Here is a 14864-nt window from a genome sequence, read left to right on the forward strand (position 1 = left end):
TGGGTTATCCCCTGAGCCTTGAATTCTAGCTCTGAGATTCTCTCATGTCCTTGGTTTAACCTGCTATTAACGCTTTCTGCTGTGTTTTGAAATTCCCTAAATGACTCTTCCATTTCTTTAAGCTCAATTATATCCTTTCTTATGGTGTCCAGCTCTCTACTGATTTTTCACTATTTCCTTGATTTCCTGAGATATTTTTTGGCTTCTTTTTGTCAGTTTTCAACTTTCTCTTCAATTCCATTCATCTTATTTGCCATCCGTATTCTGAATTCCATCTCAGTCATTTCAGCAATATCCCTGTGAGCTGAGTCCACTGTTATAGCTCCATTGTGTTCCCTTGGGGATGTTGAACTATTTTGTTTTTTCATGTTTCCAGGGTTCTTTTGCTGGTTTCTTCTCATCGACCTACTCCTCTCTCAGCTCTGAATTAATAGACTTGCAGGGCACCTATTGTCCTTTGGTGGGGACCCTCTCAAACCAAGTCTGGGAGTGATGGATGTTTAGGGATGGGGGTCCTGAGTGAAGTGTTGGACCTCAGAGAGATTCTGCTAGTCCAGCTGTAGTGGTTAGAACTAAGTGTGGGGTCTTGGGGACCAGCCACAACTCTTCAGTCTAAAGGGTGGAGTTGCAGGTACGGCAGGGGCCCAGGAACCACAGGGTCAGAGCCTCATACTTGGGCACAAAGAGAGCTTCAGAGGTGGCTCTGGAGATCTTGGGGGCACAAGCTGCCGATATGGGGGGCTACTTCTCCAGCATGGGGACTGCATATGCCCAGTCATGCAGGCAGGGATTTGTCTCAGTGTCCCAGGGTCCATGTAGGGAGGCTGGAGCTGCTGGTCAGCAAAGGTTCTCCCATGACACAAAGGACGCACTGAGGCAGTAGGCTTAGGCTTCCTAAGCAGTGCCTGAGGCATCTGAGGCTCCTCCTCTGTTCAGCTCCCATGTCAAGCAGGAGGCATGGTTGACCCCAGTCACAGGGCAAGGCATGCAGGAGCATGTTCCCTCCCCAGCCTGGCAGGAGTGATGCAAAGGCTATTACTGGAAGGCTGGGTCCTGAGAGCACCTGGCTTTGTGCACCAGAGTAATTAGGATGCTGTCAATTGCAGAAATCTGGGATTGAAAGGCACCAGGTCTCTGCTTCACCTGCTCTCTGGTGAAATGTCTCTGCACAGACTCTGAGCAGTTCCCTAATTAGCCCAGAGGTCTGCAGTGGAAAAGAGACACCCTTCACATATCGAACTGTCTGTAACTTTTGTTTCCCTCCTAAAAAGCAGTGCCCCCTTGGGTTGCCTCTATCCTTTCTTCACTTCTTCCCAGCAGTGTGAATTGTATTGGGACCCCTAGCTTAATCTCTGAGAAGATGGGTCATATTTTTGAGTATGCCCTATTTGATCGAGTTGGTAGATGCCGTAATGAGCTATAGATTTGTTTTCTTTGTTTGTTTGTTTGTTTGTTTGTTTTATTTCAGCGTATTACAGGGGTACAAATGTTTAGGTTACATATATTGCCTTTGCCCCACCCAAGTCAGAGCTTCAAGCATGTCCATCCCCCAGGCAGTGTACACTGCACCCATTAATTGTGTATATACCCATCCCTTCCTCCCCCTCCCATCTGCCTGACACCCAGTGAATGTTATTACTATATGTGCACTTACATGTTGATCAGTTAATACCAATTTGATGGTGAGTACATGTGGTACTTGTTTTTCCATTCTTGTGATATTTCACTCAGTAGAATGAGCTCCAGCTCTATCCAGGATAATACAAGAGGTGCTAGATCACCATTGTTTTTTGTGGCTGAGTAGAACTCCATGGTATACATATACCATATTTTATTGATCCATTCATGTATTGATGGGCACCTGGGTTGTTTCCACATCTTTTCAATTGTGAATTGTGCTGCTATGAACATTCAAGTGTAGGTGTCTTTCTCTAATCATCAGTGAAATGCAAATCAAAACCACAATGAAATATCACTGATATCCAGAAATAATGGCCTTTATCAAAAATTCCCAAAACAATAAATGTTGGCATGGATGCGGAGAGATAGGAACACTCGTACACTGCTGGTTGGACTGAAAACTAGTACAACCTCTGTGGAAAGTAATATGGAGATACCTCAAGGAGCTACAAGTAGAACTACCATTTGGTCCAGCAATCCCATTACTGGACATCTACCCAAAAGAACAAAAGACATTCTATAAAAAAGACATCCGCACTCGAATGTTTATAGCAGCACAATTCACAATTGTAAAGATGTGGAAACAACCCAAGTGCTCATCAATGCATGAGTGGATTAATAAAATGTGGTATATGTATAGCATGGAGTTCTACTCAGCCACAAAAAACAATGATGAGCTAGCACCTCTTGTATTATCCTACATAGAACTGGGGCCCATTCTACTAAGTATCACAAGGATGGAAAAACAAGCACCACATGTACTCACCATCAAATTGGTACTAAATGACTTAACTGACCAACACTTAAGTGCACGTATAGTAGTAACATTCATTGAGTGTTGGGCAGGTGGGAGAGGGGAGAAGGGGATGGGTATATTCACACCTAATGGGTGCAGTGCACAGTCTGGGGGATGGATAGGCTGGAAGCTCTGACTCGGGTGGGGCAAAGGCAATATATGTAACCTAAATATTGGTACCCCCATAATATGTGGAAATAAAAAAAATTTAAAAAGAATTTTAAAAAAACATGCAAAAGTTGCTGCAAAAATGCTATCTCTGTCGGTATATGAGAATAAGGAAGCATATAGCTCCCAAAGTTGCTGAAAGCCATATTGCCACATGAGTTTTAGGATGCAACTGACATTAAAGAGAAAATAGAAGACTGAAAAAAAACTAGGTTTTTGGTGACAACACAGAAAGTAATTTTTTTGCTAGGGCTGCCATAACAAAATAGGCCAGATCTGGTGGCCTAAACAACAAAAATTTATTATCTCACACTTCTGAAGGCAATAAGCCAAGATCAAGCTATCACCATGGTTGATATTTTTCCTAACGCATCTCTTCTTGACTTATAGATTGTCATCTTCTCCCTTCAACTGCACATAGTCTTTCCACTTTGTGTATTTGTGTCCTAATTGCAACTTTTATAAGAACACCAGTCATACTGTATTAAGTGCCATACATATGACCACATTTTACTTTAATTACCCCTTTAAAGACCATTATCTCCATACACCATCACATCCTAAGGTACTGGGGGCTAGGACTTCAACGTATGAATTTTAAAGGGACACAATACAGCCCACTACACTGATCACCAATATTAAGCTTACCTAAGAACTTTTAAAATGTTTTCAATACCTTTGCCAATAAATTGTTTTTATTGTACACCTATGTGAGTTTTTCCCACTACATGAAACTGAAACATTCTACTTTGATACAGCACCTTAATACTGTTGATAATTTTCAGAATTATAAGATAGTGTGCATGGCCGGGCGCGGTGGCTCACGCCTGTAATCCTAGCACTCTGGGAGGCCGAGGCGGGTGGATTGCTCAAGGTCAGGAGTTCGAGACCAGCCTGAGCGAGACCCCGTCTCTACTAAAAAATAGAAAGACATTATATGGACACCTAAAAATCTATATAGAAAAAATTAGCCGGGCATAGTGGCGCATGCCTGTAGTCCCAGCTACTCGGGAGGCTGAGGCAGTAGGATCGCTTGAGCCCAGGAGTTTGAGGTTGCTGTGAGCTAAGCTGACGCCACGGCACTCACTCTAGCCTGGGCAACAAAGTGAGACTCTGTCTCAACAAAAAAAAAAAAAAAAAAAAAAAGATAGTGTGCAAAAATTATAAGTAACAAAAAAGGATACAAACAAAATTAAAAATGATGTCATTTTATGAAAAATTTGATAAGATTTCTTAGAAATCATAATCACGTTTAGGAATAACTCTTTAAGCACAAAATAAGCCACTGCTTCTTCAAACTAGGGCTCTAAATCTAAAACATGCCTACACTCTGCTTCAGAGAAACTCCTAATATGTGTATTCACCAGTGTGTATATATACACAGAAAAATATGTCTATGTGTTATGTTTTTGAGTAGAGAGGTTTGTATTTAGAATTATGTGGCTGGATAAAATTTTTGTAAATGTATATACATGTTTATTAATGTGTATTGTGTATGTATGCATATAGTTGTGTATAAACACAATGGAATTATGTCTCCGTATATGTATGAATATGGTATTTCTGTATTAAATTCTGTATCTGCAAAAAAATGTAAGGAATGTGTGAGAGATGGAAAACAGATGGAGCAAGAGAGCAGAGGGGTGGAGCCAGCTAGAGAGCCTGTAGGATCCAGTTAAAAGAGGTGGAAAGAGAGAAAGGGCCACCTACAGGTCTCAGTGCTCTGAATTTAGTATAGGGAAGCAGCATCCCTGGAGGACCTACAGGACAAGAAAGGCAGGTTGGTCCGTGTTTAGCAAGAAGGAGAGGCATCAACACAAACAGAAAACAAAGACCCTAGTCCTATACGGAAAGAGGAACCAGACTACACCAGCAGCAGCAGCGGATAGTGGAAGTCCAATGTGGCAGAGGGGCCGCCGACACAGACAGGGAGACAGAGGGACCTGAGGGACCACAAGCCAAGCGCTGGGGACGCGCCGGCGCCACGGTCCTCTTGCATGCCTCGCAGCCCTCCTAGACACGCTGCTTGCCTACGGATCCTACCTTCCCAACTCTTGCAAGCACTCACTCGGCTGGTCGCCTACTGATCCCCCTTTGCCATAGGCACACAGAGGGAGGCAGCAGCAAGGTGTCCGATTCCAGGATTCCAGCACTTGAAGCCCGCGATCCCCGCCGGAGGACGCCAGGCAGGGCAAGGCCATCGGTGGGCGCCAGAATGGAGAGGGGGGATGGGAAGGAATTCGGCAGGAGATATGGGGTAGGGGTGGGTGCCCGGCAAGTGTGGGGTGGAGGAGTGCGGTGGGCAACAGGAAAAGGGGTTGGAGTTAGGAGACAGATAAGGATTTGAAGGTGAGCGCGTGGGGAAGCAAAGGAGGTGGGTGCCAGGGGAGCATTTGGGGTAGGCAGGGGGCTCGTGGGCAGCAGGCTGGGGCGCTCAGGGCAGGAGGGCAGTGGGTGCCGGCCAAGGCACTGGAGGGATAGGTGCTTTGCAGGAGGTCAGCAGTGGACAACAGTGGCAGTGGTCACTGAGCAAGGAGGAGGTAGCCCGCCCCTTTCTGCAGAGTTCCTAACACAGCCAGCTCTACCACTACTCCAGCCCTTCCCACAGCCCAAAGGAAGCTAAGAGGGAGAGCACTGCAGGCACACAGCCAGGATTTCCAGCGTTGCTGCCAGGCTCATGGGGGAAATCTAGGCGCTGGTGCAGGATACATAGCGACATGGCAATAGGGGAAAGTTCACCTTATGGCATATTGGATATTTCTCTTTATCCTCTGCCTCCCCCCGCCCCCACCAACAGGCATGAAGACCCCCAACGCACAGGAGGCCGAAGGGCAGCAAACTAGGGCAGCTGTGGGACGGGCCACTGGGTCTGCAAACTTGACAAAGAAAAAAGCCTCCCAAAAGAAGCAGAGGGGCAGACCTTCCTCCCAGCCCCGCAGGAACATCGTGGGCTGCAGAATTTCTCACGGATGGAAAGAAGGAGATGAGCCAGTCACCCAGTGGAAAGGAACCGTTTTAGATCAGGTGCCTATAAATCCCTCTCTTTATCTGGTGAAATATGATGGAATTGACTGTGTCTATGGACTGGAACTTCACAGAGATGAAAGGGTTTTGTCTCTAAAAATTCTTTCCGACAGGGTGGCGTCATCTCAAGTTAGTGATGCCAACCTTGCAAATACCATAATTGGCAAAGCAGTGGAACATATGTTTGAGGGTGAGCATGGTTCTAAGGATGAATGGAGGGGGATGGTCTTAGCCCAAGCACCTATCATGAAAGCCTGGTTTTATATTACCTATGAGAAAGATCCTGTCTTGTACATGTACCAGCTTCTAGATGATTTTAAAGAAGGTGACCTCCGCCTTATGCCAGAATCCAGTGAGTCTCCTCCAGCAGAGAGAGAGCCAGGAGTTGTAGATGGCCTGATAGGTAAGCATGTGGAATATACCAAAGAAGATGGCTCCAAAAGGATCGGCATGGTCATTCACCAAGTGGAAGCCAAACCCTCTGTGTATTTCATCAAGTTTGATGATGATTTCCATATCTATGTCTATGATTTGGTGAAAAAGTCCTGTTAGGGTAAAATTTGCCACATTTGTGGAAACAAATGTATAATTTGTAGACACACAAAAAATGTTGCTTTTCAGTGTATTGAAAACTTAAGGGTCCCTGATAACCCAACGTCTTTGCCAGCATAACTGTTGTTTTGTTCTAAAAAATACAAATTTATGTGGACATGACATGCTGTGTGTAAGCACTTTGTCTTGTTGAAAAGATTGGGTACCTTTGGTGGATGGGGCATGAAAGGAAGGAACAGCTGTCAATTCAGCTAGAATCACAATCAGTCATCTAAAAATGGCACGGGACTTAGCTGGTCTGCTCTGGAGTTGCAGGTGGAGGGGGGAGGAGGAACTATAGATGGACTGTGGGGGAAGGGAGAGGAGAAGATGACTGCTTAGGAAGAGGTGGGGAAGGGCCAGAAAGAGAGAAGCTCCCTGGTGGAGAGGATGACCTGTGAGGAGGAAGCATCCAGCTGGGAAGGGAGTGAAAAATTACAGAGAGAGAGTGAGATCCTGAGGCTTAGAGAAAAACAGACAGAATAAATTGAGTAGATAGGGACACCAAGAAGCTTAGAAGAGGTCCAGAGTCAGGGGGAGAAAGAACACATGGGCAGGGATCTGGGGAGAGGCAAAGGATACACAAAGGGAGGGTCTGTGCAGGGGCGGGGGAGTGGGTAGCAGAAAGGGCTTGATACTGAAGAAGGAGGACTTCAAAGAAGAAAGACTGACAGAGGGAGTGAGAATATAGAAAAAGAGATGTGGGGAGTGGGTCCCAAGATGGATGGGAAGGCTCAGGAAGAAGTCAGACTTCTGGCAGTATCCCTGTTGCTCTCCCTGGCTCTGTGCACAAAGGAAGTGTCAACTGTCAAAGAAGCCAGATGCACTGGAGGTTCCCTAGAAGGGAACATGCATGACAGGCATGACTTGGACAAGTTAAACAGGAGTCAAGTTTATACCTACAGGACTTTCCTTGTTTCAAGGAGTTCATGCCACACCTGCCCAGCAGAACTCCAGCCCTCGGGCAACTCCTCATGTTTCCCAGAGGGCACAGGTGCAGTCAATCTTGGACCTGAAGGTCTTGGTTCATTTACCCTACACCAGATTAACAACACTTGTAGAGAATGGGTTCGTGGGGCTCTCAGAACTTAAGAGATGTGCCATCTTGGGTTTGGAAAGTATTTTATCCAGAAAAATGGAACTTACTGAAACCGGGTACAGCAGTCCCATCACTGTTCTTCCCCCTGCTCAAATGTTCCTTGTCTCCCTAGAGGGGAAGACCATCAAAGATGTCTCTCTCCAAGGCAAGGGGAGTACTCAACTATCCATGCTTCTTTCAGCAGTTGCCTGGAACCACAGGTGGCTCTAACCAGTGTTCCACCAAAGGGAGGCCCACTGCTCCCAGAAGCCCCACTCTGGATAGACCCCTCACAAAGCCCATTTTTACAGTGCTCTCACTGGTACCTCCTGGCTGATCGTGCCCACCCCAAGCTGACAGGGAGCTGGGATAGAAGTTTGTGCAGCTCTTTGTTTTCAGGTGAGGTAGATGCCATGGGGCAGTTGCACTGGGAGCTGTGACTTTGTATAACTAACTGATTTGGCTGTATAGTGCCACATGGAGGGGTTGTGGTTGGTGGGGAGAGGGAGTGGCAATCCCAGTAAAGTGCCTCAGAACTATAGTGTCCAGGTCTGTGTCCTTCGCTTCCTCTCCTCCTTGTCCTTCCCTGGTCTTCCTTCCTCCTGTGGTCCCTCTGAAAACCCTCTCTGGTTTCTACATCCCCACCCTTCACCAAATTATACCCTTGTCCCCAGAAGAGAGTGCTGGTGACTCCCCACTACCCAGGTTTCCATAACTACATGAATAGTGGGGGGAGGCAAGAAGCTTTCAGGAGTTGAAGGAAGGTGGTAAATCCAGTTCATTCTCTCCACCAGACATGACCTGAGGCTGATTGCCTCAAGATTTGCACAAGGCAAGCCCACCTCACCATGGCAGGGACTAATCTTGCTTTTATATATCACACAATTTAGTCCAGGAAACACCACCAGAATGCTCAGGAACCAGTTTCATTCAGCTGTCAGATTTGGTTTGAACATTGTGTTTTTATTGTTTTCTATTTTAAATTAGGTACTTTAGACATTTGGGAGAGTTCACATGATGAAAATCCATCTTTCTGGCCCCTCCTGAAAGTGAAACAGAAGAAAAAATCATGAAGATTATGGCCCACATTCCAACAAGGATACAAGCAGCTGGGTCTGAGGTAGGGCTCAGCCCATTTTAGACTCAGAATGCCCTCTCCAGTTGGCCACACCCCCAGCTGGCCTGTTTCACTCTAATAAAATCCACTGCCGTCCCCTGGAGGCATTTGTGTCTGTACCCTTGAGGCTAGAGCCAGGGAAAACTGCCCCTTTTGACTTGCTTTGACCCCATTTGCTTCCCTCCCCCATTTGCTTTTTAATTTATTTGTTTTTTTCTTCATCCCACAAATCCTTACTTTGGGTGGGCTCCGTTCCTATCACTCTTCTAGGGGTACATAATAACGATAGAGAAATGAACAAAAGAAACAAATAAAAAATCTTACCCTCTGGGAGCTTTCATTTTTGTGTGGGAGACAGTAGCCAAAATAAATAAGTAGATGTAAAGTATTTTCGTAGTGACAAGTGCTAAGAAGAAAACATAAAGGAAAGAATTGGCATATGAAATTTCAGGGTGGAGTCTGAAATTAGATAGACAAGGTGGCCAGGGAAGGCCTCACTGAGAACTTTCCTTTTTAAAAAATTACTGTTTATTTATTTAATTTGTGACTGGTCCTCTCTCTGCCTCCCAGGCTGGAATGCAGTGCCTCAATCATAGCTCGAGTAGTTCCAGTGCAGCCTGGAAACTGCTGAGCTCAAAGTGATCCTCCTGCATCAGCCTCTGGACTAGCTGGGATTACAGGCATGAGCCACCGCACGGGGTTAGAACTTACCTTTTGAGTAAAGATCTAAAGGCAGTGAGAGAACTGGCCATGTAGCTGTCTGAGGAAGGAGTATTCCGGGTAGAGGGACAGCAAGTGCTGAGTACGCCTGGCATGTTCGAGGAACAGGGACAATGACAGCAAGGCTGGAGTTGAGCGAGCAAGGTAGAGAATGGCAGGAGGTGATTTCAGAGAGATAATGGGGATGGGGGAGAAGCAGATAGCTTAGAGCCATGTAGGTATGTTCTAGAACGGAATGTGGCTTTTGCACTGAAAGTAGTTGGATCCCATCATGTGTCTTATATTTTAATGGGATCATCCTGACAACTGGACAATAGGATGTACTGATATAAGGTAGAAAAGCGGAGATTAATTAACAGGCTATTCCAATAATGCAGGTAGAAAGATAATGGTCATTTGGATCGGTCTGAGGACAGTGGGTGTGGAAAGAATTGGTTGAATTCTGCCTATATACTTCAAGCATATCCTACAGAATTTGCTATTAGATAGGATGTGCAATGGAAAAGAAATATAGTGGGAGTCAAGGGCAGCACCATGTTTTGGCCTGTTTTGAAGATTTCCTTAAGATAAACAAATTTACAAGGAAAGCGATAGGTGACATATTTGCACTCTTACTACTCAGATTGGATGTACAGTGTTGATGATGTGAGTACTAGAGAATGAGAATCTTACCCCAGGAAATAGTGATAAAGTCTTGTTGTCAGCTTTCTCTATTTGGAAAACTCCCCTAGTCCTTATGTTGGAAACTGTTGAGAAATAAACATATTATTTTGGCAATGGGGCATCAAGTACCCCAGAGAGATTTTGTTATGAGGTTTAGACAGTTAGTGAATAATTTAATGTAATTTGGCTGTTCAAAAGTTGATAGGGTACAGATGGAGCTTGAACTTGTACCCTGTCTGCATAAAGGACAGATGTTTATACCAAGGTAGAATTGTTCAAAGTGCTTTGTCTAGGTACATCTCATTCCCCAGTTTCCCAAGCCCAAGTGATATTGTCATTACTGAAGATAAGTGAGTTAAAATGGAAGAGAGTTTGGCATTAATGCTTAGTGATGTTATCACAGAGTAAAGTCTTGGTTTGTACAGCCATTTCTGTTCAAGAGATGTGGTCAGAATCCTTCAACCTTTTTCCTAGGTCATTGCTGAGGATAGATGCAAGGTGCCATTGTGGAATACTAAAAGTCTTCTTTCTTCTCTTACAGATCACAGTACATCCCCTAATATCTCATGTCCTATATTTACCTTAGAGATGTGATGTTAGGTCCAAGCATACCTATAATAGTTATGCCTTCCATTACAGATTGAAATTGTGCCACAGCTCAGCATAATGTTACAGTTGAGATTTTAGAGGACTAAAAATTAAACCATTCTTTCTCTTTGCAAGCTTGTAACCATTTGAGAGACAGGTACAATAATCAAGCAAATGGAGGTCAAAATATTGCCTTTATAAATGGTAAAAGCTGAATTGACGGACATGCTTAGATATGCGGCCATAAGGACTTCCTCATACTTCACCTAATCAAAGGCAGAACTAAATAATTGTAGACCTCTTGATAGGGACAGGCCCACAAGTCTTACCCTGTGTTTGTGAGCAAATGAGAGTGCATATTCTGGCCAAAAGAAATAGATCCAAGAGAGAAGCCAAAAAAATTCTCACATGTCTAACTCCTCTCAAATTCACTAAAGAAGTCATCGAGAGATATGAAGCCAGGAAAATAAAGGTGCTGTTTGATGACCACTACACATAGTCCTTGGTAGAGAAAACAAAATGTTTTTTTCAACTTCATGTAGTTAATGTTTCATAATATACCTGAGCAAATTTGCAATTTAAAGGATATTTACATGTACTCACCAGCAGATTGGTTTCCCTGATCATCACCTAAGTACACATTTCAATGTGGCTTTAATGTCCTTTTAAAATCTAATTTCAGCCAGGCGTGGTGATCCATGCCTGTAATCCTAGCTCTCTGGGAGGCCAAGGTGGGAGGATTGCTTGTGGTCAGGAGTTCGAGACCAGCCTGAGCAAGAACAAGACCCCATCTCTGCTATAGAAAAAAATTAACCCAGTGTGGTGGTGTGCACCTGTATTCCCAGCTACTTGGGAGGCTGAGACAGGAGGATGGATTGCTTGAGCCCAGCAGTTTGAGGTTGCTGTGAGCTAGGCTGATGCCACAGCACTGTAGCTTAGGCAACAGAGCAAGACTCTGTCTCAAAAAATAAAATAAAATAAAATAAAATAAAAATTAATTTCAGAGGCTTCTGAGATAAACTGTGAGCTTCTGAGATTATTTTTTTAAAGAAGCAACAGTATATATTGAAGGAGGAGCCTCATAAAGTGGGAACATGATTCTTGTCTCTGTCATGAGGGAAGTAAACTACACCACTGATTGACCACAGGAGTGGCTAAGTAAACTCACTAGTTTAAAAGATAATAAAAAGTGGGTACATGAAAATTCTTTCACTAAAAAGCACTACATTTTAAAATGTTGGATAAAATATGACATATCTCCTCTTAAATGTATAGCTGAACTTAGAGTGTGAGGGAAATCCCTAGGGACCAAAAATTAAGAAAGAATTGAAAACAGCAGTAAGCACATAAACTGATGCTTTGGCAGCATGGAGAGAGAGGGATGTTGTCTCAGTTAACTAAAGGATTTGTAAAAGAAGATAAGACCTTAAGCCTGATAAAATTGGGTTTTGAGAACTAAGATCTAACTTTCCTTTCAATTCTCCACATAATAGCCAGAATAATCTTTTAAAAATGTAAACCAGATTATGTCACCCTCCTACTTAGAATGCTACAAAGGCTTCCTTTTACATTTTACATAAAATCCAATCTTCATATCTTATCCTGCAAGCTCTAGATCATGCATTTTCAAATGAGATGATATTGCCCCCAAGGGGGAGAAAATTGATCCTTGGTGTAGGAAGTGAAAACATCTTAAGTATTAACAATGGTTTGTGGCCCTCCAAAGCTCAACTGTATCTGACAGTCTTATTCCTTAAAACTTAATTATTCTTGTTTTCTTGGATATCACATAAGTAGCATTGCCATTGAGCTCATGGAAGATGAACAATATGCATGCAAGACCAGTACTACAAAACCATGGCAAATTGATGTCTGTGATTGGAGGACTTTCAATCTATTGCTCATTCTTTTTTTTTTTAATTCATTCTTGAAGTCATATGGCAAGAAGTGGCCTGTGTATGCCTTTTGGCTGCCATTGACAGACTTTATGTTTGATCCTGTGTCCCTGTGTGTGTCTTGGACTTTGATAATTAAATAAAAATAGTTCATATTTAATTTTACATAAGTTATTTAACCCATCATTATTTATGCCAGGTGCTGAAAAGAAAAAATGTTGGTGATATATGAATGAATATTTAGCAGCTAGTTAAAACTTATTTTCTCATGTCAAGCAAAACTTAAAAGTTGACTAAAAATAACTTTTAAGAAATTAGTTTTTTAGTTGTTTACTTTTGCTAGAAAAATAAATTGTGAATGATTTTTAAAAATTTGATTACATTGCTATTATGTATTTATGTAACTTGCTAATTGCATATGTACTTTGAGACATTATAATTTATATAAGTAAATAAATTGCCTTGAAAGTCACTCAGCAAATATAGTTATACACTTAAGTTAGATGTTGCTAGCTTTCTAATTGTTTTCTTTTTCTTCAAAAAGAATTTTTGTTTGTAAAAGTACAGTTTCAGAAGGAAACAGACAATAGCATGAGACTAATCTTTATATAGGCACATTTTGGTAGACTGGTTTTCTCATTCCTGGTCAAGGAGCTTCTCTGATGGTTGATATTTTGCAGATGGTTTTCAGCTCCCCAAATGGTTCTTGCGTTAAATAACAGACCTGGAAGGCTGGATAAATCATATGTTTCCTTTACGTTTGATTCTTTCTCTTGAACATCTGAATAATCTTAATAAAGCTGTTTGAAATTAGATAAGGAATATATTGCATTCCTAAGGGAAGAATTTCTCTCCTTAAGTTCATCATATTTTGTTTGTAGTTGTTTCAGCTGTAGCTCTAACCGAAGCAGTTCATTCTGGACTTCAGTCAAATGCTGCCTTTTCTTTTTGATATCTGAAATCATCTTAGCATCCTTCCTTTTCAGTTTTTTCAACATCTGGGTATCTTCAGGTATTTTGATGAGTTCTTCTTTAATATTAAAATGAAATTTGTTGATGGCTTCCATACAAATTTTGGATTCTATTCTTTGTTTATACCCTAGGAGGGTTTCCTCGAATGCAGGCAAAACAATATCCAGCTCCATGATGTCACTGCTTTTCTTTCCTTCTAGACACCAACTATGTACAATGTTGAAAGTATCTGAATCTATATCTTCACTTCTTGATTTCTCCCTTTTGCCACAAGACATCTTCCCTTTTTCCTGAGTTTTTGGTTGACTTTCTGTTGCCAGGGTTTCTTTTTCAACAGAGGGCTGGGCGCTAAGTGGTCCTATCTTTTTAGTAGTGACCAATTCAGCTGGTTTCTCTGAAAGTTCTGAAGATGCTGTAGTTGGAATACCTTCATGTCGTTGTGTAACTATTTTCTCTGCTGATTTAACTTTTCTTCTTACATCACTTTCTTCAGCACCTTCAAACTCATCACTATGGGCTTGCATTTTCTTCCTGGCTTTTTTGCACTAATTTTTACAGATTCGTTTTCACTTGCTTCACTTTCAGAAGTGTTTGAACTTCTTCTTGCTTCTTTTCCTGGAGGAGTTGAAGGGATAGATAATCCACAGTGTTTGGATAATTCTTCTTCATCAGGATATACAGCTGTCCTGTGTAAAGGAGGATATCTTTCACGGAATGTGTTCTTCCTAAAATGTTCTTGAATATCTTGCACGTGCATGCCCGGATGGCCACAACTCGCCACCACAGTGTCATTGGGCTACCCTTCTAATTTTTTTTTTATGTTCCATTTTTTTTATTTCAGCATATTAAGGGGGTACAAAAGTTTAGGTTATGTATATTGCCCTTGCCCCCCCTCCCCGAATCAGAGCTTCAAGCGTGTCCATCCCCTAGACGGTACGCATCACACTCATTATGTATGTATACATCCATCCCCTCCCCCACACACACATCTGCCCAACACCCAATTAATTTTTTTTTTATTTCAGCATATTATGCGGGTACAAAAGTTTAGGTTACACATATTGCCCTTGCCCCCCCCCGCCCTCCTAGTCAGAGCTTCAAGCATGCCCATCCCCTAGAAGGTGTGCATCGCACTCATTATGTATGTATACACCCATCCCCTCCCCCCTACATCTGCCTGACACCCAATTAATGTTATTCCTAAATGTGCTCTTAGGTGATGATCAGTGAAACCAATTTGATGGTGAGTACATGTGGTGCTTATTTTTCCATTCTTGAGATACTTCACTTAGTAGAATGGGTTCCAGCTCTATCCAGGAAAATATAAGAGATGCTATATCCCCATTATTTCTTATAGCTGAGTAGTACTCCATGGTATACATATACTACATTTTATTAATCCAATCATGTATTGATGGGCACTTGGGTTGTTTCCACATCTTTGCAATTGTGAATTGTGCTGCTATAAACATTCAAGTGCAGATGGCTTTTTTATAGAATGTCTTTTGTTCTTTTGGGTAGATGTCCAATAATGGGATTGCTGGATCAAATGGTAGGTCTACTTGTATCTGT

At 42.6% G+C, this 14864-nt stretch overlaps 1 protein-coding gene and 1 pseudogene across 1 annotated transcript; one reads left to right on the forward strand and one right to left on the reverse strand.

Moving 5' to 3' along the window:
• Positions 1 to 5443: 5443 nt before the first annotated feature.
• LOC138378986 (spindlin-2) lies at positions 5444 to 6220 on the forward strand. The gene has a single exon (XM_069464272.1). It carries the CDS (start codon positions 5444 to 5446, stop codon positions 6218 to 6220), a length of 777 nt encoding a protein of 258 aa, XP_069320373.1.
• Positions 6221 to 13184: 6964 nt separating this feature from the next.
• LOC138378987 (centromere protein U-like) lies at positions 13185 to 14049 on the reverse strand (annotated as a pseudogene).
• Positions 14050 to 14864: the final 815 nt, after the last annotated feature.

Source organism: Eulemur rufifrons, chromosome 30 (assembly GCF_041146395.1).
Source record: "Eulemur rufifrons isolate Redbay chromosome 30, OSU_ERuf_1, whole genome shotgun sequence".
NCBI classification, from domain to species: Eukaryota; Metazoa; Chordata; class Mammalia; order Primates; family Lemuridae; genus Eulemur; species Eulemur rufifrons.